Source organism: Rousettus aegyptiacus, unplaced genomic scaffold (assembly GCF_014176215.1).
Source record: "Rousettus aegyptiacus isolate mRouAeg1 unplaced genomic scaffold, mRouAeg1.p scaffold_m13_p_2, whole genome shotgun sequence".
NCBI classification, from domain to species: Eukaryota; Metazoa; Chordata; class Mammalia; order Chiroptera; family Pteropodidae; genus Rousettus; species Rousettus aegyptiacus.
Window position 1 is genome coordinate 97723710 of NW_023416295.1, and position 21959 is coordinate 97745668.

Consider the following 21959-nt stretch of genomic DNA (forward strand, 5'->3'; position numbering starts at 1 on the left):
TGCTGTATACTTACAGAAGTCCTTCCATCATGGGCATCCTGGCTGCCAACAGGCCCTTCTTGGGAAAAATCGGATCTCTGGATGGTGGTATGCTGGTCTATGGAGGAGAGGGTGGAGCTTTCTGGTGTAGGTATATATAATCTGGGAGATATGGGTGAGAAGGGGTAGAATTGAGGCTCAGAAGATGGTGTCCCTATTTCCCTTGAGGAATCCAGGCATTCTCAAGCATCTCTTAGGACAAAACAACTTTGTGGCAGACAGCTCTCTGCAAGACCAGTCAAATAGAAACTGGGAAGAGGGACAAGGGATATAGATGTGTGGGCAGCCAGCCTGCTCCTGTATAGACAGCTAGAGCAGCTGAAATGATGACACAAGTTCATGCTGAGATGTAGGCCAGTCTAGACAAATAGCCAGTTTGTACGGCAATAAAATCCTCAAACCAGTTGTAGTTCTGACCAACTACCCATGTACCAGGAATAACACCGGTATCTGGAGGAACAACACTGGCTTCACACTTCAGCAATGATGCCTCTTCTCTGCCCCTGACAGCTTCTCATATTTCTCGTGTTGCCTTAGGTCAAATAAACATCCAGATGTTTTTGTGCTTTATAAGGAAATTCAGGGTACAAACTAGACAACTGGAGAAATTCCAAGTGCAAGTTCATATTACATTAGTGTATCAGTTAGCTATTGGCATAAAAATGCTATGTAACCAACCACCCCAAACTCAGTGACTTAAAACAACAGTAATTTATTCTCACAGATCTGCAGGGCTTGGATGGGGTAGCTCTTAAGGCCTCGGTTTGGAATCAGCACATTATGTTTTTCTGCCCTATCCCATTCGTCATAGTCAAGCCCAAAGTCAAAGGAGTGGGAGTATCTTCTGTCTACAATGGAACCATGAAGAGAGATTTGAAGAACTGGGGCCAATGAATTAAACCCATCATGATCAGTTTGGAACAGGTTTCATGTGTAAAATATCCCTTGTATAGTATCCTTTTCCTCTTCTGTATAATCTACAGGCCTTCATTAAAAGGCCATGACCCTTAGGTTTGTGACTGTACTTATTGGTTGATCTTTCTTTCATCTTCCAGCCTAAGGCCAAACTATTAAAAGATGTCGCATAATGTAGTGAAAGTTACACAGGTATTGGAATCTAGATATTAAATTCAAATTCTACTCTTCCACCAGAAAGTTTGTGTTGTCCTCTAAGCCATACCTGCTACATCAAGAACCTAGCATGATGAATGACACATGGCTTACATTCAATAAGTGGCTAATGATAAAAATAACAGTAATAAGGATGTCAGTAATAAGGGTGGCATTGTAAAAAATGCTGGACTTTGGTTCTAATTCTGGCTTTGCTAACTCTCTGTGGACTGAGCTTCTGTCAAATGGTTTTTTCTTTTTTTTTTTTTTTTTACCTCTCCCAGCTCCAAAATTTTATGCCTGAGACCAGGTGACCTCTGGTCTATTGTGGAATCTGGAGGAACAAGATAATTTCTTGTCTAAAGCTTATTCAGGCCTATACGCTTTAACTTCTTTTCAATTGAGACTAATGACCACATAATGTACCCACTTAGAACCCAACCAGAAGCCCACATTTACATGTTAACAAATAAACTTTGAGTCCCTGTCTGGATTATCCATCACGCCACAGTCATTCTTTGGCAGAGAGAACAAATTTTTCATGTGTGGTGTTGATCATTTTTCCCATTTTTGAAATGAAAAGCATCATTGTTTTAACTATTTCATATAGATGATGGTGCAGTTAAAACATAATAAATAATTTGAAATGACTTATAGAGATATTAATTAGAATCCTTGTTTGGCTTCTGGGACAGAGACCAAAATAACAGAGGTTTAAATAAGATAGAAATTAATTTCTTTCTTATATTACTATTTGGACATAAGCAGTTCAGGAATGAAACGTTAGCTCCAGGGTGATGGGGACCAAGTCTCTCCCATCTTGTGGTTTTGACACACTCAACACCACATCCATATTCTAGTTAATAGGAAGAGAAAAAGTAGGGGAAAGAGAGCTTTCTCATCCTTTTTTAAGGGCACTATCTGCAAGCTGTGGACACTGTATTTTATTGGCCACTACTTATCATATGGCCACACTTATGTGTAAAAGAGTCCGGGAAATGTAGATTTCAGCTAGCTAGTCATGTGCCCAATTAGTCCCTTTATAACTGTTGATGCAGAGGGGAATAGATATTGGGAGTACAATTAGTTTCTAGGACAAAAAAATATGTAAATGTAGAAATAATTATTTTATGTATGGTACTTAGCAAACTCCTAAAGGTGACCCTAGCTACATTGCAGTTGAGGTTTTCCTACCTACCAGACCTTCCTATGAATTTGGCTGGAAACCCAATTCCCCAGCATAGGACCCAAAGCCTTTCTTACCATTTCTGAGTTCCTTGTCCTTTTCTCTGCTCTCCCTTTCTGCATCTAGGCTGTGTCCCTCTATTTCCATTCCTCTGTTCCCCATGCCAAACTTTGCCATTTCATTTTCTACAAGAAGTCCTCTTATCTTTTAAATTTTGCTGCAAAAAGTAGGACACATCAGGGAAGGGTAATTCTTTCTTAGATACAACAGTTTACCCTTATCCAGTTTTCTTGGTTGCCTTTTAAAACCTCTAAGCACTTGTTAAGATCTTTTCTCAGTAACAGACCTTAGCAAACACCAGAGCTGCATGGAGTGTCTTATTCTGACATCTAGAGGCCACCATTGTGAATGGCATGCATGGATGTGTATAAATGGAGATGAAACGATGGGATTGATGGCTTAGAAAGGAAAATCAGCATTTGTCAAGCACTTGGCACTTACGTTCCTGACACTGCGCCAGAGCTTAACACGTGGATGTCCTGGGTTCAGAATCGAGCTCTGTCATTTACTAAGGGGAGAAGGGGAGATAATAATTATACCTACATGGTAAAGGTTAAATTCATGAAAAATATTGGGGTAGTAATAGCCATTGCTATTTTAAGCAGAAACTTCATGTCTCTGTGTGTCAGAGAGGGAGGGAGGGATGGAGAGAGAGAGAGAGAGAGAGAGAGAGAGAGAGAGAGAGAGAGAGAGAGAATGAGAGAGAGAGAGAGAGAGAGAGAGCGCAAGCGAGCGCATTGTTTGTTAAGTGGAATAAATTGAGAGAGTAAAATTGGATTGGAAAGTGTTGGTCAAGGGTAATAGTTAACATTACTTCCTAAATTACAATTCTAACTTTAATTTTTCACTTGAACTTAAGTTTTCTTATGCCAACCATTAATTTTTCTCTCTTAAAATCCTATAGTTTGGAAAAGTCCTTCAACTAGAAAAATTGAAGTAATGTTTTTGGATTTTTAAATGTTTGGTTCCAGAAAATAAAATCTGAAAACAAATAAGCTATAACCTCCACTTGGTTCTGGGAACTAATGAGAAGAAATGGAGAATAATGGATGGAAATATATGCTTTAAGTTAGTAATCATAGATGCTGCTGTTCCCTGAGTACTTATTATGTCAATTAGTCCACCTGACAACCCAGATGTTGGGTATGCTCTTGTGATGAACCAGCTGAGAATCATTGAATGAGGGGTGGGGGCATTTTGCCCCCTAGTTATTAGGTGTGCAGTGATGGATTTGAATATAGGTCAGCCTGACTTCAAAGCTTTGCTTTTTTTTGCTTTCACTCCTCTATTCTGGGTTGTAAGGGAGGCAACAGAAAGGAGTCTGTGGGTACAGAAGTGGAGGAAGGAAAAAAAATTAAATCAGTTAAGGGGATTGGCCCCTCAGGTGGTTAACTGAACCAGCAGGACTTAATTGCTCATGCCTGTGGGAGCAGAGACTCCCACAGACATGAGTGCAGTAGGTTGCTAACTTCTGCCAGATAGGCTAATTATCTTTCAGAAACTGCAACTCATTTGGGCAACCATGAAGAGAAGACTCTGGAGCCATTATATTAATCTCATAACATTAGATAGTTCTATTATCTACAAGAAAGAAGACCATATTTTTAAGCCGAATATTAGAATGTGTGATCTGACAAATATGTTTGTACCCATCAGGATGACAAGGGAAAATATTTATAATGATATCACAAGTCATGGTATCTCTTGGTCAAGAATTACCCGTATTAGTTATCTATTGCTATGTAACAACATTATCACAAACTTAGTGGCTTAAAGTAAGATACATTTATTATCTCTCAATTAATGTTGGTCAGGAGTCCATGCCTGGCTTAGCCGAGCCCTCTGCAAAATTGCAGTCAAAGTGCTGGCCAGGGCTGGGTTCTCATCTAGGACTCACTGGGAAAGGATCTGCTTCTAAAGCTCATGTTGTTGGCAGCATTCAGTTCCAGACTGAGGAGGCATTTAGGTTTTTGCTGACTGTTATTTGGAAGCCATCCTTATTTTCTTGTACTCTCCATATGGTGGTTTACAGCATAGTGGCCTGCTTCTTCAAAGCCAGCAAGAAAGTGTGTCTCCTAGCAAGAAGGATACTATAATCGATTACAAGTTCACACTTAAGGAGAAGGGAGTAGGGAAGGGCGTGAAGACCAGGAGGCAGGGATCATGGGGGCCACCTGAGAGTCTGTCCAGCACATTGCATTATAATTGGCATGTAGGATTGAGAGGGGTCATGGGAAGCTAAGTCCAGTGGGATGAGCTAAGGGTGAAGCGCCGCTCAGGACTTTAGCACTTTCCTTAGGGGTAAATGAACAGAGGCATCCCTTCCTTTGGTCTGTTTAAAAAGACTTCCTGAAGGAGGTAAAATTTCTGGAGCTGTCTGAATTATGGGAGAGAAGATGTTTCGGAGACTTCTAAGGAAGGTTGTTTTAGGTAAGTAGGTTGAGAGGCAACATAGAGATGGGAGTGTGAGGACTAAATTTACATAGATTAAAAAATGTCCCTAAATGTGGTCTCTTTGGGTCTACAAGCTATGCCATTTATCAGCCATGGGGCCCAATCTGCTCAGATGATTTTTTTTTCCTTCTCTTGCAGGTATGGCAGTGTGGAGGGAGAATAGAGGCCTTGCCCTGGTCCCGGATTGCTCACCTAGAGAGACACCACAAGCCCTATGCCTTGGATCTGCCTTGTGCCTTGAAGTGCAATGCTCTGAGAGTGGCCGAAATCTGGATAGATGAGTATAAAGACATGGTCTACTTGGCCTGGAACATACCTCTCCAGGTTTGTCATGGAATTGGACAGAAGAGGGACAGATAAAGGAGGAGGAGGTGGTGGGAGTGGTGGGAAATGGGAAGAGATAGAGCAAAAGTGACATCCCTCCCTAAAGAATAAAGGTAAAGTCCCAATAGTGTGATGATAATGACACTTAACATTTGTATAGCAATACCATGTTCCACGCACTCATTAATCATCACAACAATACCTATGGGGTAGGTTTTATTTTTTATTTAATCAAAAAATAATTTGAAATTATTTATAAAAATATTAATTAGAATCTTTGGCTTCTGAGGCAGAGGCCAAAATAACAGAGGTTTAAATAAAATACAAATTGATTTTTTTATCTTTTTTTAATTAAAAAATTTTTTTCTCGATTACAGTTGACATTCAATATTATATTAGTTTCAGGTGTATAGCATAGTGGTTAGACATTTATATAACTTGCAAAGTGATCCTCCCGATAAATCTAGTATCCACCTGGCACCATACATAGTTATTACAATATTATCGATTGTATTCCCTATGCTCTACTTAACATCACTATGATTATTTTTATAATTGGCAGTTTGTATTTCTTAATCCCGTCCTTTTTTTCACCCAGTCCTCCAACCCCATCTCATTTGGCAATCATCAGTTTGTTCTCTGTATCTATGAGTTTGTTTCTTTTTGTTTGTTCATTTATTTTGTTTTTAGATTCCACATATAAGTGAGCTCGTATGGTAGTTGTCTTTGTCCTTTTGACTTACTTCACTTAGCCTGATATCATCTAGGTCCATCCATGGTGTCATGAATGGTAAGATTTCATCCTTTTTTATGACCATGTAATATATATGTACCACATCTCTTTATCGCTTAGGCTGCTTCCATATTTTGACTATTGTAAATAATGCTGCAATGAACATATGTATTTTCAAATTAGTGTTTTGGATTTCTTCAGATAAATATCAGAAGTGGGATTGCTGAGTCATATTTTTAACTTGTTGAGGAAACTCCATACTGTTTTCCAGAGTGGCTACACCAATTTACAATTTTACCAACAGTGCATCAGGATTAGCTTTTCACCACATTCTCTCCAGCACTTGTTTGTTGATTTATTGATGATAGCTATTCTAACAAGTATGAGATGATATCTCATTGTGATTTTAATTTGCATTTTTTGATAATTAGTGACCATGAGCATCTTTTCATATGTCAACTGGTCATCTGTATGTCCTCTTTGGAAAAATACCTCTTCATGTCTTCTGCTCATTTTTTAATTGGATTGTTTTTTTGGTGTTGAGTTGTACGAGTTCTTTATAAATTTTGGATAAGGGGTTACCCTTATCAGATGTATCACTGGTAAATATCTTCTCCCATTCAGTAGATTGTCTTCTTGTTTTGTTGATGGTTTCGTTCTCTGTGCAAAGGCTTTCTAGTTTGATGTAGTCTCTTTTGTTTATTTTTTCTTTTGTTTCCCTTGCCCAAGAAGATACATCAGAAAAATTATTACTAAGAACAATGTCAGAGTTTACTGCCTATGTTCTCTTCTAGGAGTTTTATGGTTTCAATTGTTACATTTAAGTCTTTAATCCATTTTGAGTTTATTCTTGTATATGGTGTAAGAAAATGGTCTAGTTTTCTTTCTTTCTTTCTTTCTTTCTTTCTTTCTTTCTTTCTTTCTTTCTTTCTTTCTTTCTTTCTGTCTCTCTCTCTCTCTCTCTTTCTTTCTTTCTTTCTTTCTTTCTTTCTTTCTTTCTTTCTTTCTTTCTTTCTTTTGCATTTATCTGTCCACTTTTCCCAACACCATTTATTGAATAGACTGTCTTTATCCCATTGTATATTCTTGCCTCCTTTGTCATGGATTAAATGAGCATAGATGTGGATTTATTTCTGTGCTCTCTGTTCTTCTTTTTCGAGATTGCTTTGGCTATTTGGGGTCTTTTGTGGTTCCATGTAAATATTAGGATTATTTGTTCTAGTTCTGTGAAAAATGCCATTGGTATTTCGATATGGATTGAATTGAATCTATAGGTTGTTTGGGGTAGTAAAGGCATTCTAATGACATTAATTTCTGCTAACAATTAGCATGGTATATGCTTCCATTTATTTGCATCTTCTTCAAATTTTTTCTTCATTGCCATGATTTCCCAAAAAACAGGTCTTTTACCTCCTTGGTTAAATTTATTCCTAGGTATTTTATTTTTCTTTTGGTCCAATTGTAAAAGGAATTATTTTCTTAATTTCTCTTTCTCCTAGTTCATTACTGGTGTATCAAAATGCAACTGATATCTGAATATTAATTTTGTATCCTGCTACATTACTGAATTCACTTATCAGCTCTAGTAGTTATTTTTGGTGAAATCTTTAGGGTTCCTCTCTCTATATAGTATCATGTCATCTGTAGATAATGACAGTTTTACTTCTTCCTTTAAAATCTGGATGACATTTTTTGCTTTTTCTTGTCTGATTGTTGTGGCTAGGACTTCCAATACTATGCTTAATAAAAGTGGTGAAAGTAGACATCTTTGTCTTGTTTCTGATCTTAAGGAAAATGCTTTTAGGTTTTCCCTGTTAAGTATGTTAGCTGTGGGTCTGCCATATATAGCTTTATTACTTTGAGGCACGTTTCTTCTATTCCCACTTTGTTGAGAGTTTTTATGATAATTGAATGCTGGGATTTATCAAATGCTTTTTCTGCTTCTATTAATATGACCGTATGATTTTTATCCTTCATTTTGTTTATGTGGTGTACCATGTTAACTGATATGCAGATATTGAACCAAACTTGCATCCCAGGAATAAATCTCACTTTATATCATGGCTTATGTTTTTTTTTAATGCCTTGCTGAATTCAGTTTGCTAGTATATTATTGAGGATTTTTACATCTATATTCACCAGATATTTTGGCCTATAATTTTCTTTTTTTGTAGTGTCTTTGTCTGGTTTTAGAATGAGAATAATGCTGGCATTTTAAGATTTGTTCAGGAGCCTTCCTGCTTCTTGAGGTTTTTGGAATAGTTTAAGAAAGATGTGTGTTAGTTTTTCTTTGAATGTTTGGTAAAATTCACCAGTGAAGCCCTCCACTCCAGGACTTGTGTTTCTTGAGAGCCTTTTGATTACTGATTCAATTTTATTAGTAGTTATTGGTCTGTTTAGATTTTCTGTTTCTCCTTGACTCTGTCTTGGAAGATTATACATTTTTAGGAATTCATCCATTTCTTCCACATTGTCCTATTCGTTGGCATATATTTGTTCACAGTATTTTCTCATAATCCTTTGAGTTTCTGTGGTGTCAGTTGTCGCTTCCCCTCTCCCAAATACGACCCAATCTATCTCATTTTTAAGCGAATTGACTTAAATTTAATCCCAACTTTATTACTTATGAATTATAGGCTTTACACAGGTTACTTAATTTATGAACTTGAGTTGACTTCTCTGCAAAGTAGTAATAATTTTTTTGCAATTGGTATTATTTTAGTTCACAGTGGAGTCTATTTATCTAAGTGAGATTCTTGTTGTGAAAGAACTGAATACTCTGTATTGATTAGTACTGGGATTTTACAGCAATTAGATTCAAATTTTAAAGCCAACAATGTGTTGAGGTTATTTTGGTTCTATATTTTGAAGGTTGAAAAGTAAGACTCATTACCACATTTACTAAGAGAAATTCTACTGTTTAAGTCATTGTCTTGAATTAATTATTTTTTCATTTGGTAGCGTGTAATTTAGTCTCCACATGTTAGTGTGTTTTCAGTTTTCTTCTTGTAATCAATTTTTAGTTTTATAGCATTGTGATCAGAGAATCTGCTTGGTATAATTTCAATCTTCTTAAATTTATTGGAACTTGTTTTGTGGCCTAACATGTGGTCTATCCTGGAAAGTGTTTCATGTGCACTTGAAAAAAAAAGTATGTTCTGCTGCTTTTGAGTGAAATTTTCTAAAAATATCAATTAAATCCATCTGGTTGAATGTATCATTTAAATTCACTGTTTCCCTGTTGATTTTATATCTGGATGATCTATTCGTTAATATCAGTAAAATATTAAAGTCCCCGGTCCTTATGACTGTATTACTGTCAATCTCTCCCTTTATGTCCTTCAATATTTTCTTTATATATTTAGGTGCTCCTACGTTGGGTCTGTCAGTGTTTACAAGGGCTATATTCTTATGTTGGATTGATCCCTATATCATTATGAAATGTTCTTCCTTGTCTCTTGTTATATAGCCTTTGTTTTAAAGTCTATGTTTTTCTTATATAAGTATTGCTACCCCAGCTTTTTTATTGTTTCCATGTGCATGAAATATCTTTTCCCATCCCTTTACTTTCAGTCTGTGTGTGTCTTTAGAGCTCAAGTGGGTCTCTCGTAGGCAACATATATATGGGTCTTGTTTTCTTATCTATTCAGCCACCCTATGTCTTTTGATTGGAGCATTTAATCCGTTTACATTTAAAGAAATTATTGACAGGTATGTAGTTATTGCTATTTTATTATTGATACTTTTCTTCTTCTTCTTCGTTCTTTGCTTTCTTAGTTCTACTGTCTTCTCTTCTTGCTTCGTTCTTCTTCTTCGTTCTGTGTCTTCTTCTATCTTCTTTTCTTCTTCTTCTTCTTCTTCTTCGCCTCCTCCTCCTCCTCCCTCCTCTTCCTCTCCTCCTTCTCCTCCTCCTCCTCCTCCTCCTCCTCCTCCTCCTCCTCCTCCTCCTCCTCCTCCTCCTCCTCTCCTCCTTTCTTCCAGAAGTACCTTCAACATTTCTTTTCATATTAGTTTGGTGGTGATGAACTTCTTTAGCTTTTTCTTGTCTGGGAAGCTCTTTATCTCTCCTTTAATTTTAAGTGATAGCCTTGTTGGGTAGAGTAGTTTTGGATGGAGGTCCTAGTTTTTCATCACTTTGAATATTTTGTGACAATCCTAACTGGTCTGCAAAGTTCCTTTTGTGAAATCAGCTGACAGTCTCATGGGAGCTTTCTTATAGGTGATTAACTGCTTTTCTCGCTGCTTTTAAGATTTTTTCTTTGTTTTTAATCTCTGGCATTTTAATTAAGATATGTGTTGATGTGGGCCTGTTTGAGTTCATCTCGTTTGGGACTCTCTTCACTTTTTGGTCCTGTATGTTTATTTCCTTTGCCGAGTTAGGAAAGTTTTCAGTCATGATTTCTTCAAATAAGTTTTTAACCCCTTCCCTCTCTCTTTTTCTGGTACCCTTATGATTCAAATGTTGTTACAGTTGATGCTGTATCAGCGGTCCCTTAAACTGTCGCATTTTGAGAAGGATTCCTTTTTCTTTTTTGCTGTTCCAATTGGACATTTTTTACTACCTTGTCTTCCAAATTGCTTATTCAGTTCTCCACTTCATCTAATCTGCTCTTGATTCCATATTCTTCATTTTAGTTAATGTATTCTTCATTTCAGACTGTTTTTTAAATGCTTTCTATCTCTTTGTGAGAGTTCTCAATAAATTCATCCATTCTCCCCTCAGTTCATTGAGCATCTCTATAACCAGTGTTTTGAACTCAGTAACTGTTGGATTGCTTACTTCCACTTTGTTTAGTTCTTTTTCTGGAATTTTGTCCTATTCTTTCACTTGAGACAGGTTTCTTTGTCTCTTCATTTTGGCTTCCTCCTTGTGTTTCTATGTATTATGTAGGTCTTCTATGTCTCCCAGTCTTGGCAGGGTGACCTTATGTAGTAGGCATCCTATGGAGCCCAGTATCCCTGATCACCTGAGGCAGGTGCTGCAGGTGTGTCCCTTTGTGTTATGTGTGCTCTCCTGTTGTAGTTGAGTCTTGATAGCTGTTAGCATGTCAGTGGGTGGGATTGACCCTCGGGCTCATTGGCTGAGGGCTGGCTGTTACTACAGTGGATGGGTTGTTTTATAGACACTGACCCCACAGTGGGATTTACTTCAGTGGGGCTCTGGTGCTTGCTAAGTCTACCCTTTTGGCGTGTTGTTTGTGGGACTGATTGGGTAGTGCTCTGGTGTGGTCTGAAGCTTGCTGCTGGGTTTATTGGTTCCGGGGCCTCTTGAGAGGGCCTTTAGTGCAGGCCAAGGTCTTCCTTTGGCTTTGCCTCACCCTTGGCCACCTGATAAAAGTAACAGAGTGATCTCTAGTTTGTAGCTGCCTTACTGGGTTTGGAGGTGCCTGGGGGTACTATTTTGAGAACTGAGGCTGACTACCACTAGTGCCTGGCTCAGGGCCACTTAGGAAGAGGTGCAGGGCATGCTGAAGCCAGCCACTGCCTATTTGGGGTTTGTGGATCTTTGAGGGATTTTAGAAAAGTTCAAAGCATGGGCCGAAATCAGCTACTTGTGAGGGATAGCCACTGAAAGAGATTTGTTCTTGTGAGCAAGTTGGGTGGGACAGGGTCTCAGGGAATCACCAAGGTTGTACGAGCAGCATTCGCCACATACATGGAGACACAGATATGATGCCCACCTGGACTTGCCAGCTGTGTGTTGCGAGGGCTCAAAACAAAGGAACAATGGTACTTTGCAGAACTTCTGTCTGAGAGAGAGCTGCCCTTCCAACTGTTGCCCTGGAGCCAGTTAATTCAGTTCCTCCCTGTATGTCTCTGGTGCTTTTCAAGTTGCTCTTCATTTGCTTACACCCAAGGCAAGTGTTCGTGAGTGAGTGAATCTGTTCTTGAGACCTTTAAGAGAACACTTTGGTCTACAGTATTTCTCTGTCTCACCTGGATGGAATTCCCACTGATTTTCACAGCCAGATATCGTGGGGATTTCTCTTTCTGGCATTGGTGCTCCAGGTTAGGTAGTCTGGTATGGGCCTGGGATCCCTCATTCCTCAGAGGTTCCTCCACAGCTGAGATATCTCTCCCAATTTTTAATCACCACTTTTGAATGTGGGATCAGCTCATTTCTTGTCTCCACCCCTCTTACCAGTCTTGACATGACTTCTTCTTTATATCCTTTATTATAGGAGTTCTGTTCAGCTAATCTTCAGATGATCGTTCTATAATTTAGTTGTAATTTTGATATAGTTGTGGAATGAGATGAATACAGCATTTACCTTGGTTAGGTTTTATTTTTGTTATTCTAAGTTTACAGATGAAGAAAGTGAAGCACAGAGAGTTGAAAGAAACATGTTTAAAGTGCTAAGGTAGTAAGCAGCAGACAAGATTCAAACCAAGGAGTCTTCTAGATTCCATGTTCTTCATCCATCATCTGCAATGGTGGAATACTTGTGGGACATGTTTGGATATAAGGAATTCACTGTGTTAAGAGTACATAACATGGCAGGCAGGATGTGGGATGGTGGGAGTAGGAACTGTAATCCTGTTGGATGCACATGAATGAAGATGACCTTCCTAGCTATATGCACATCATTTGCCCTTGACATCTAAGGTTGGCATGATTTGTCTTCTTTTCCTGAGCTCTGGCTCTGGGCTCAAGCATTCTTTCATTTTGATTCTCCACAGATATCACTTTTAGAAAATGTCTTTTAACCTCCAAATTTTTCTGCCAGGATATTCCTTTTGAAAACCTTTTCTGGCCATCGTAAGAAGTATTTTGTGCCTCGTTGATGTAACTATCTCAGACAGAAGCAGTCTTCATCAGCTTGCTAAGGATGAGTAACAAACTTGGGTAATCGCACTACACAGGCCTTGCAAGTGCCTTTAAAACCAACAGAGATTCCTGGGGTTCAATCTTTACCATCTTCCCTGGAACACTATAAATTATCAAGGTTACCTTGCAGGCCATTAGAAAAATATCCAGTTCCCCCAGGTATCCCTATACCCTTTGATGGAGTCGAGCATGTTATACAGGAACACTCTATTTTATTTACAGAACTCTGGAATCGATTATGGAGACATTTCTTCCAGGATGGCACTCCGGGAGAAACTGAAACGTAAAACTTTTGACTGGTATCTGCAAAATGTTTATCCAGCCCTGAAGCCAATCTGCAACATTGTGGGCTACGGAAGAGTATGTATTATGAAATTGAATTTCAGATTTTAAATGTTTGACTGTAGAAGACAAGAAAACTTGAATTTCCTGACTGCCAGAAAAGGGTTTCCTAAACACATCTTGCTCAATTTCCTTCTTACCCCCAACTCTTTCCTTGGCTTTTTACCCTTAGACCCTCTGCTTCCTTTCATTTCTTGCTCCCTAGTTCCCATCTCTTTTTGTTCTCTCTGCTTCTGCTTCCTTACTTTGCAAATAGCAGCCCTAGCTTTGATCCTCCAAGTTTCTCTGCCAGTCAGAGTGTTTGGCCTTGCCCACCTGAACACAGGCAGAGATTCCCCTTCTCTATATATGCTTTGATGGTCCAAGGGGGGTGGGTGTTCTCAGGAAGTGGACATCACAGGACTGCCTCACTTCGGCATTTGTCTAGTGCTTAGGAAATGGCTGCCAGGATCCCAAATCCCTACTCCCTGTTGGCTGGTGATTTCGGGTACCCTTAGAGTGGCTGGGAAAATGCAGGACTTGGGGAATCTCGAAGGCTCTCTTTCTCTGCCTCTTTTCAACAGTGTTGTCATGTGTTTTGCACCTTCAGATGAAAAACCCATTGGATGGAAATGTCTACCTGGATCAGGGACCTATTCCAGGCAACACCCCCCATCATGTATTACTGTCATGAATACAGTACACAGGTATCTTCCATAACCTTCTTTGCCCCAACAGGGTAAGTCTGTCGAGACTCAGCCTTAGCAGTCTTTGCCAGATTTTGACTCAGTATTAGATGATGGGGAAGCTGGAGCTGAGCATCTTGGAAAATGAGTAATGGTGAAACCCAAACCTGTACTTGTAACTAAGCACTTCCAAGTTCATTCACAAAGTCATGGCAAGACAGTTCTATTTCATTCTCCATAGTAATATTTTCACTGACAATAACCTTCAATCCCCTTTTCTCTCCCCTCACACTGTTTTCCTCCATCCTCCCGGTGCTCTTTGTATGCCCTGGAAGGTGGACAGCTGATGCTACCCGTGACTTCTTCTGTAGAGAAGGAAACAGAAGGCTAGAGAAGAAAGAGGCTGAATGGAAGTCCCTCCAGGAAATAGAAGAGATCTGGCACCAAGTGGAAGGTGCAGTCAGGAGACTTTCTCCACTGAGACTACTCAAATCTATCATGTTACCTTGCATGTTGCTCTCACAGCAACATTTTGAGGGGTGCAAGATAGATAACATTTCCACTTGACAGATGAAAAAAAAATCACGACACAAAAACAACTTGTCCAAGTTCACTGAGCAAGGCAGTGTCAGATTGAAAATTTGAAAGGTTTCCTGAAAACAAGCTCCTGGGTGAGGCTTATAATGCCACCTTATGAAATTCAGTTGTGTGTGCGTGTGTGCATGTGTGCGTGTGTGTGTGTGTGTGTGTGTGTGTGTGTGTGTGTGTGTGTTTAAAGATAAGCTTCCTTATCCTTGTATGGAAGGAAGCAGGCTAGTGCTCTCTCCTCATCCCTGGTCTTCCTTTTAGAATTTACTGGGGCGGGGGGGTAGAAAGAAAGAAGCAGAGGGTACTTCTTGTTACCCAGGAAAATTCAGTGCTCCAGTGGTAACCCAAGAGTAGTCTTTATGCCCTCCCTCTGCATGATTAACAGCCTTTCCATTGACAGTGTCCATGGCAGATCTTTTGTTCTCTTTTAGAATGTCTACTACCACCTAACTGGGGAATTCTACGTGGGATCACTGACTGCAGAGGCAGATGCTGATGATCACTGCCTGACAGACCCTGGCACTGGGATGAAGTCCACTTTAGAGCCATGTTCCAAGGCAGCCAAAATAGACTGCACATATATTGGGATTTTAAACCAGTGAGTCACATGTTTTTTAAAGGATATATTTACATATAATCTGAAAGGTTCAGATTTGGTTTGGTAGTGTTTTAGGAAGATTCATTTTGTGGCAGCGCATAGGGAAAACACTGGAAAAAGGGAACTGGGAGTGAAACGCTGAGTCTGTTGACTAAGGTGGGTTGCTAAGGGGAGGAGATGTTGGAATCTCTTATAGCTTAACAAGTGAGTTAAATCGTCCATGTCCTTTAATATGGAGTTCAACGCCTAATTCAGTTACCTTTAGCAATTGTGTTACCCTCTCTGAAACTGTTTTCTCATCTATAAAATGGAGATGATAATGTCTACTTTATGAGCCTGCTGGGAGGATTAAATGAGATAATGTGTGTAAAAGATTTAGCATAGTGTCTGGTTCATAGAAAGTATTCAATAGATATTAGCCATTGTATTCACTTTTATTGTGAATGATAATCAGAGTCTGGAGCACTGGGCTGAAATTTGACAGAAACTAATGTAAAAGCCCTGACTTTAACTTCAACATCAATTGACCAAGAACAGGGTGGAATGACTTGATTGACCACAGTCTATATGTGAATTTGATGTGTGATAAGGCTGCATTAAGCCACATTGGCAAGAATGTGATGTCCTGATAGAGGGAGGTAATGCTTTGTCTGTGAACATACCTCTGAACGTGTTAGTACTGTATGGGGTCCAGAAGGCACATATTAAAGGACATGGACAATTTAACTCAGTAATTCCTAACTTAAAGCTAATAACCCCTTTGAGAATCTACTGCACACTATGTACTCTTTCCAAGAAAACATATGTAAGCACCTACATGCAGAATTTTACTTAGTTTCAGAGATCTTTTGGCTCCTAGATTAGGTCTCTCTTAACTAGAGAATATCAGTGAGAAGGAGAGGAGAGTAAGTCCTGTTAGCCTGCTCTAAGCTTTTACTAAATAGGGCTACATGTCATTCTATGGAAGGCTATGCTCCCTCTTATCTCAAGCACTTTTATAGATGTTGTTCTTTCTCCTCCCACCGCTTTATCAGACCAACTGCAAAGTGTTCCCCTGGCCTTACACATTGTCTTAAGAAGCCACCTGTGATTCCACAGAACCAGGATGGGGGATTCTTCTGTGTGTTCTCAGTACTCGTCTTATAGGCCTTGTCTCATGATCTCTTCTAATTGCCAGCTTGCTTGTTTTTTTTCATCACTAAACTTGGGCTGGAGAACAGGGCCTGGGTTTTGTTTGTTGTTTTCTCTCTAGCATCTAGCACAGTGTCTGGAACATTGCAGGCACTCCAGATATGGTTGCGGAGCAAATAAAGGATTGGCAGGCCTGGAACTACTGCCTTGGAGAAGTGAATCTAGAGAAAAAATGATGCTGTGTTCATGAGAAAGAGGAAGTGAACTTGTTCAATGTCTACAGGAGGGCAGAACTAAGACCAGTGATTGGAGATCAAGAAGTTTGACTTATATTAAGGGACAGGGGGAGGACTTTCTAACAGTCGGATGGTAAGCTGTCTTAGAAAAGAATGGGCTGCCCAGCACAGTGATGAGCTCTCTGCCAGTGGTAGCCAAAACAAGCAAGTAATGTTTGAGCATCTAGCAAGCATAGTGTAGTTAATTTGAGTGTTTGGCATTCTTAATGGTATCTTTTGTGTGCAGAAAATACAATTACAGTTTACTTTGGTTTAAAAATTAATATTTGACTTATTAAAGTTATAGACTAAAGAACTCTAGTTTTTCTTTAAGCTTTTTCTGTTCAGCTTACAAATTTTACTTTATCTTTAATTTTACTTTATCTATAACCTAGCAAGTTTTAACAGTATTTATAAATTTAATATATTACATTTTATTTATCCGACTTAAGAATTTTAATTATCTGACTTAAAATTAAATAATTATTAAGTTTTCTTAAATGTTCGGAAGTGTTTGCAATCCAGTAAAATTTCACATGAAATCACAAATTTATTTATTCGATTACATATTTTTAAATTGGCATCATGAGATTAATCTGTAAGACAATTTTTATTAAACATAGCAAGTACTTAAAAATAGTAATGTACATAGAATCTTCAACAAATACTACGTGTTTGATTCTCTTAATAGCTATACTTTATTTTAAATCTGGAAATTAAAGATATTACATATGCTAATGGAACAATTATGATACCCCAAACATTTTGAAGTTGTCTTTCAAGATAATTTTGGAAGACCATTCTCTCAGGTGGCTGAAGTTGCTGATAGAATACATATTGTGGCTAGGTGAGACCTGGTGCTTCAGGACATCCAGGGAGATTCTGCCTACGACTCTGATGACCAGGCTGGATCTTTTTTTATGGTTACTATGTTGAGAACTCCAAAAGTTAAGTGAGGAGGCAATCATGTCTCTCATGGTGTTTCTTGATTTTAAGTCAGTTTTAAGTCAGTTTATTCTATCTAACCCTCTCATATCTATCTTATCTATCTCCTTAGGAATACAATTCTTTCAGATATGAACGTGATATTTGATTGAATGTTGGGATACTTTTGTGCTCTGTTTACTTTGTAGACACGACTTACATTTATTCTACTAAAAAGTTACCAAAGATATCTTCTAGAGTTGAGAAGGAGGTAAGACTAGATAATCCCTTTGTTTTCTTCCGATTTCATGATTAACATTTTGAGTCAACCAGAGGTGGTTATGACCTTCAAAGATCACAAGATAGATAGTGCCAGTGACTGAGAAGAGACCCAGTTTGAAGAGATGAGGTGTGGTTGAGATATCTGGACTTTGAGATGAGGAGCAGAGTTGAGAGGAGAGACAGAGCTGAAATTAGGGAGAATTTGAGTGAAGGTCATCATCATTCAGAAGTCTTCAAGGTGGAATGACAGCTCAGGACACAGAGAATCTCCATGCGAGTTGGTGAGAAGGGAAGACACTACTTGTAGTCAGAACTCAGGAAGAGGAAGAGACCTCTAAGGCAGTACTCTCCCGAGTAGTTGGGGCCTAGTTCTAAGAAACAATTTATTTCCCTATAGAAAGAACCCTGACATTGAATAATATAAAATGTAGGTCAATATTCATATAGAAAATACCTTAACATTTATTATAACAAAATATTAGGAAAACTTAAATGTCCAACCATAGGTAAGATTTCTGTTCATCCCTTGAACTATTATGTAGCCATTAAAATTGTTCTCAAAAGTGTTTTCAAAAAATTAATGAAATCAGAAAACATACATGATGTAATGTTAAATTTAAAGAGCAGGATATAAAAACGATATAGACAATGTTATCCCATTATGAGTGCTTCTAATTTAAAAATAGATTTTCAAAGTTAAAAAATAAGCACATATTTCTTTTTTAAAAAGTGAAAAGGAAACAAAAAGAAAAATCCTTTAAAAACTGACAGGCAACACCCTGAGAATAAAAACCAAAGCAAAAATTTATAAAATCCAGATGAACACAATGTAAAAGAGGCTGAAGAGGATGTAAGGAATGCTGGAAAAGCACATGTCACTTGGAAGTGATGAGAAAATAGAAAAAAACCCCACTAACCCTATCTTAAAGTTCACAATTAATTATGATAGCCAAGTTTAATTGAGTATGTATTATGTACCAGGCACTGGGTTAAAATTGATGTAATTTAGTTTTCACATAAATTTTATAAGAGAAGTATTATCATTAGCTTTACTTCATCTATGAAGTAACTAAAGCACAGAGAAGTCAAATAATATTCCCAAGTTCACACAGCATAGTAAATGTCCAGGATTCAAACACAGAATCTTACCTACTGTTTGTTATTGCCTCGCTGCTTAAGAAGTTTGACTCTGAAAGGGAGAAACACACAAAATGTTGGCAAAAGGAAAATAGAGTTAAGAGTCTTTTTTTTTCTGCTTCTAATATTGAAACATTTGGATATATTTAAAGTCAGTAGAAAAGGAAGCTACCAAGAGGGAGAGATAAAAGAAAGATGTTAGACAGCAGGAGTGTTTCTCTTTATATATACCAAAGATGGCTGGGCTCAGAACACATGGGGCTGCTGGCAGTAAGCAGGGCAACTCCTTTGAGAGAATCTATGAGCAGCATCCCAAGGATTGCTCATGACATCCAGGTAAGGGGCTAGATTGATTGGAAGTGTGATATTCTTGACAAAGTGAAAACTGAAGTCATTTAGTGAAAGTGAACATCAAGGGATAGAGTATGCTGAGGAGGAATAATCCTGAGGAGGAATAACCCTAAGGAGTAAGCCAAGTGCTGAGGCCAGACCGCTGTAGGCACATTTGTGGGCCAGGCCCACTCAGGTGGTGGCCCCTCTCCAGGAGCTCTGTGTGGTCTGGAAGCTGGGGCCAAGAAAAAGAAGATGTGGGAGTGACATAAGGAGTTCAAGAACTGGAAGAGCCACCCTGAATGATGACCCTGGGTGAATGCATCCAGGGGAGTTGGCGGAGGTGGGCAGAGGGAGTCTGGTGTGGCCAGAGCAGGAGAATTTGTGGGAGCAGGATTGTGGGGGCAGTTCGTGGTTAGAAGACATAAGAGGTAGGGAGGCAGTGTTTAAAGAGGGAGAGGGATTTGGACATAGAGCCAGCAGCCTGCTTGGTGTTAAAATACTTGGGGGTAGGTAACCCAAGGTGGAAAGCGAGGTCAGGGTTTCTCACTAGACAAATGGAGGCTGTTAACTCTGAGGATAATAGGAGAGGGAAACAAATTCACCCTCACACTAAAATTATGGGAGTTATTCCTGCAAAAAAGGGTAAAGGGGTGTAGGGAGTTGGGAAGGCTGGGAGAAGAGGACAGGACCAGGACAATGATGTGCTTGTCAACTGTTGAGCCATTGAAGCTCAGGGGGATTGACACACAGGAACAAAGAAAAGGATGATTCCTCTTTTCTTTTCCCCCATTAGAATGGGGAGAAGCAGAGATGAACTAACATTTATTGCACATCTTTAATGTCAGACACCAGATGCTCAATAAATATTAACCCTAATGTTGATTCTAACCCACTTTATGGACGAAGAAGTAGAGACTTAGGTGGATTAAGTTAATTTGTCAAAGACTGCTGTTTGTATTTGGCGGAGTAGAGATTTAACCCAAACTCTTTAGCTCTAAAGCCCATAATGTTCCCTGGTGAAGCCCCCACAATAGGAGGAGTAAGGACTGCCCCCCAGAGTGGTGGAGAAAATAGTTTGAGATTCCTAAACATAGCTTTTGTTCCAGTCCCATCACAGAGCCTCACTGAGGAGAAAGGGAGAATCCCCGTGGGTTTCATGGACTCAGAGATGAAGACATGAAAAGGAAGGTCGAACAGAGGGGCCATGGCTCACCAGTTTGTGCCATGTCTTGCCAGTTATGCCGACCCAATACCGCAATCTCAGGAAAGGCAGATGATAACATTGGAACCCAGCACTGCATGTCTCACTCCCAGATCTATGGTTAGTTTGTCACAGGGCTATTAGAGAAAGCACTGGGTGACCTAACTCTAAATTTTGCTTCACTTGTCCTCTGGATGACTTGCAGAAGATTGAGGGATCCCTCAAGCATGTCTCTGAGCACAGCAAGGGGAATAGGAGCAGGGATGGCGACACACTACTAAGGCATTGCAATACCTCGATTCTGTCTCTCTTCCCATCCAGGGAAGAGCTGTCATTAATAGAGACACCAAACGATGTCTGGAGATAAAGGAGGACACTTCTGGTCTCTTTATGCCTGTGCTTCAGAACTGTATGACACAAGTATGGACAATTGAGCATATTGTCCAAAACTGGGGGTCCAACTAACATCCTGTGATCCTCAGGGAGCCTGGATTTGGGTCACCGGTTATTGCCACTGGAATGCTACTCAGAGTGGGAGAAAGTGAGAGAAAGTGTGTGTGTGTGTGTGTGTGTGTGTGTGTGTGTGTGTGTGTGTGGTCTCTGCATGTGTCAGGGTATCCTGGCTGGGGAGGGGTGAGGAAACTACAATGCCTCGCCCCCAGCTTTCCTTGGAAGGTCACGATGTATATCAAATGCTATTCCTAGAAATTCCTTGAAATAACCTTCATCATCTGGGATTCATGCGGGGGAGAGAACCAGGAGGAGAGAAGTTTATCTTTGATTTAGGCCAATGTTGTTTAGTGTTCATTCCTGATGACTACTGTCAGCATCTGCCTCACATCTGCTCCTGAGGCCTCTCTGCTCAGAGATTCCCCATTGCCTTAAGGCTGCTCCACTGGAGAGGCCAGGTGATCATCAGGCCAGCAGCATGACAGCTATTCAGGTGGCTCCGATTCTCTGAAGACATGCTCCTGCTCTCTTTTTTTTTTTTTGGCTCTCCTGAAAGATACAATAAACAGACAAGTAATCTTAAAAATTCTCCCTTCACCCCTCCATAACGGTTTTATTTAGATTATACAATCTCTCCCATATCAAATAGGCTTCAGGCTGAGGGTAGGAGAGAACACACCTCAACTACTCAGCTCTGCACAGTGCAGAGAGAATGGTAGAAAAGTCCAGGCCATCTGAATCTTTCTCTAAGTAGCTTATAACATTTAATAGACTTGATTACCCATTTCCTTCTACTATCCCTGCAAATTATGGAGAAAATGAGTATTGAGATAGAGGAGCATCCCTTATTGGGACATAGAGAAGGGGTTGTAGGAAAAACTCAAAACCAGGGGTTCTTACTGCTGTCTACTGGGTAAATCCTTCCCCTAGCTGGTGAAGTGGGAAGACATGTCTAGGGCAGCTCTTGGGGATTGGGAGTGGGCACCACTTGGGAGGGGAGGGAGAATGACCCTGTGTGTATGTTGTGTTGTGGGCTCACCTTTCAAGTATGAGCTCACAGGGCTCCTTCTTCAGAGGATCACATTTTCCTCCTAGTCTCACATCAGGTCTACTTGGGTATGGATCTGGAAACCACTAAGCTTCCATTATGCATTTGGCAAGCAAGACCCTGTTAACACAGAATTAAATTGGCTATGAGTTTTTAAAATAAGATTTTAGAGGTGCACAAGTCACAAGGTACAGCTTGATAAAATTTCATAGCACACACCATCTATATCAAGAACCAAATCATTACCAAA

At 39.5% G+C, this 21959-nt stretch overlaps 1 protein-coding gene across 1 annotated transcript in view; it reads left to right on the forward strand.

Annotated features, from left to right (window-relative positions):
* GALNT8 (polypeptide N-acetylgalactosaminyltransferase 8) overlaps positions 1 to 20676 on the forward strand; it is a 30946-nt gene extending 10270 nt beyond the window's left edge. The window contains 9 exon segments of the mRNA XM_016150116.2: positions 17 to 111; positions 4882 to 4901; positions 4988 to 5173; positions 12958 to 13095; positions 13667 to 13726; positions 13728 to 13763; positions 14762 to 14891; positions 14894 to 14928; positions 20533 to 20676. Of these exon segments, the coding sequence (XP_016005602.2) occupies positions 17 to 111; positions 4882 to 4901; positions 4988 to 5173; positions 12958 to 13095; positions 13667 to 13726; positions 13728 to 13763; positions 14762 to 14891; positions 14894 to 14928; positions 20533 to 20676 (844 nt within the window).
* The last annotated feature ends 1283 nt before the right edge of the window (positions 20677 to 21959 follow it).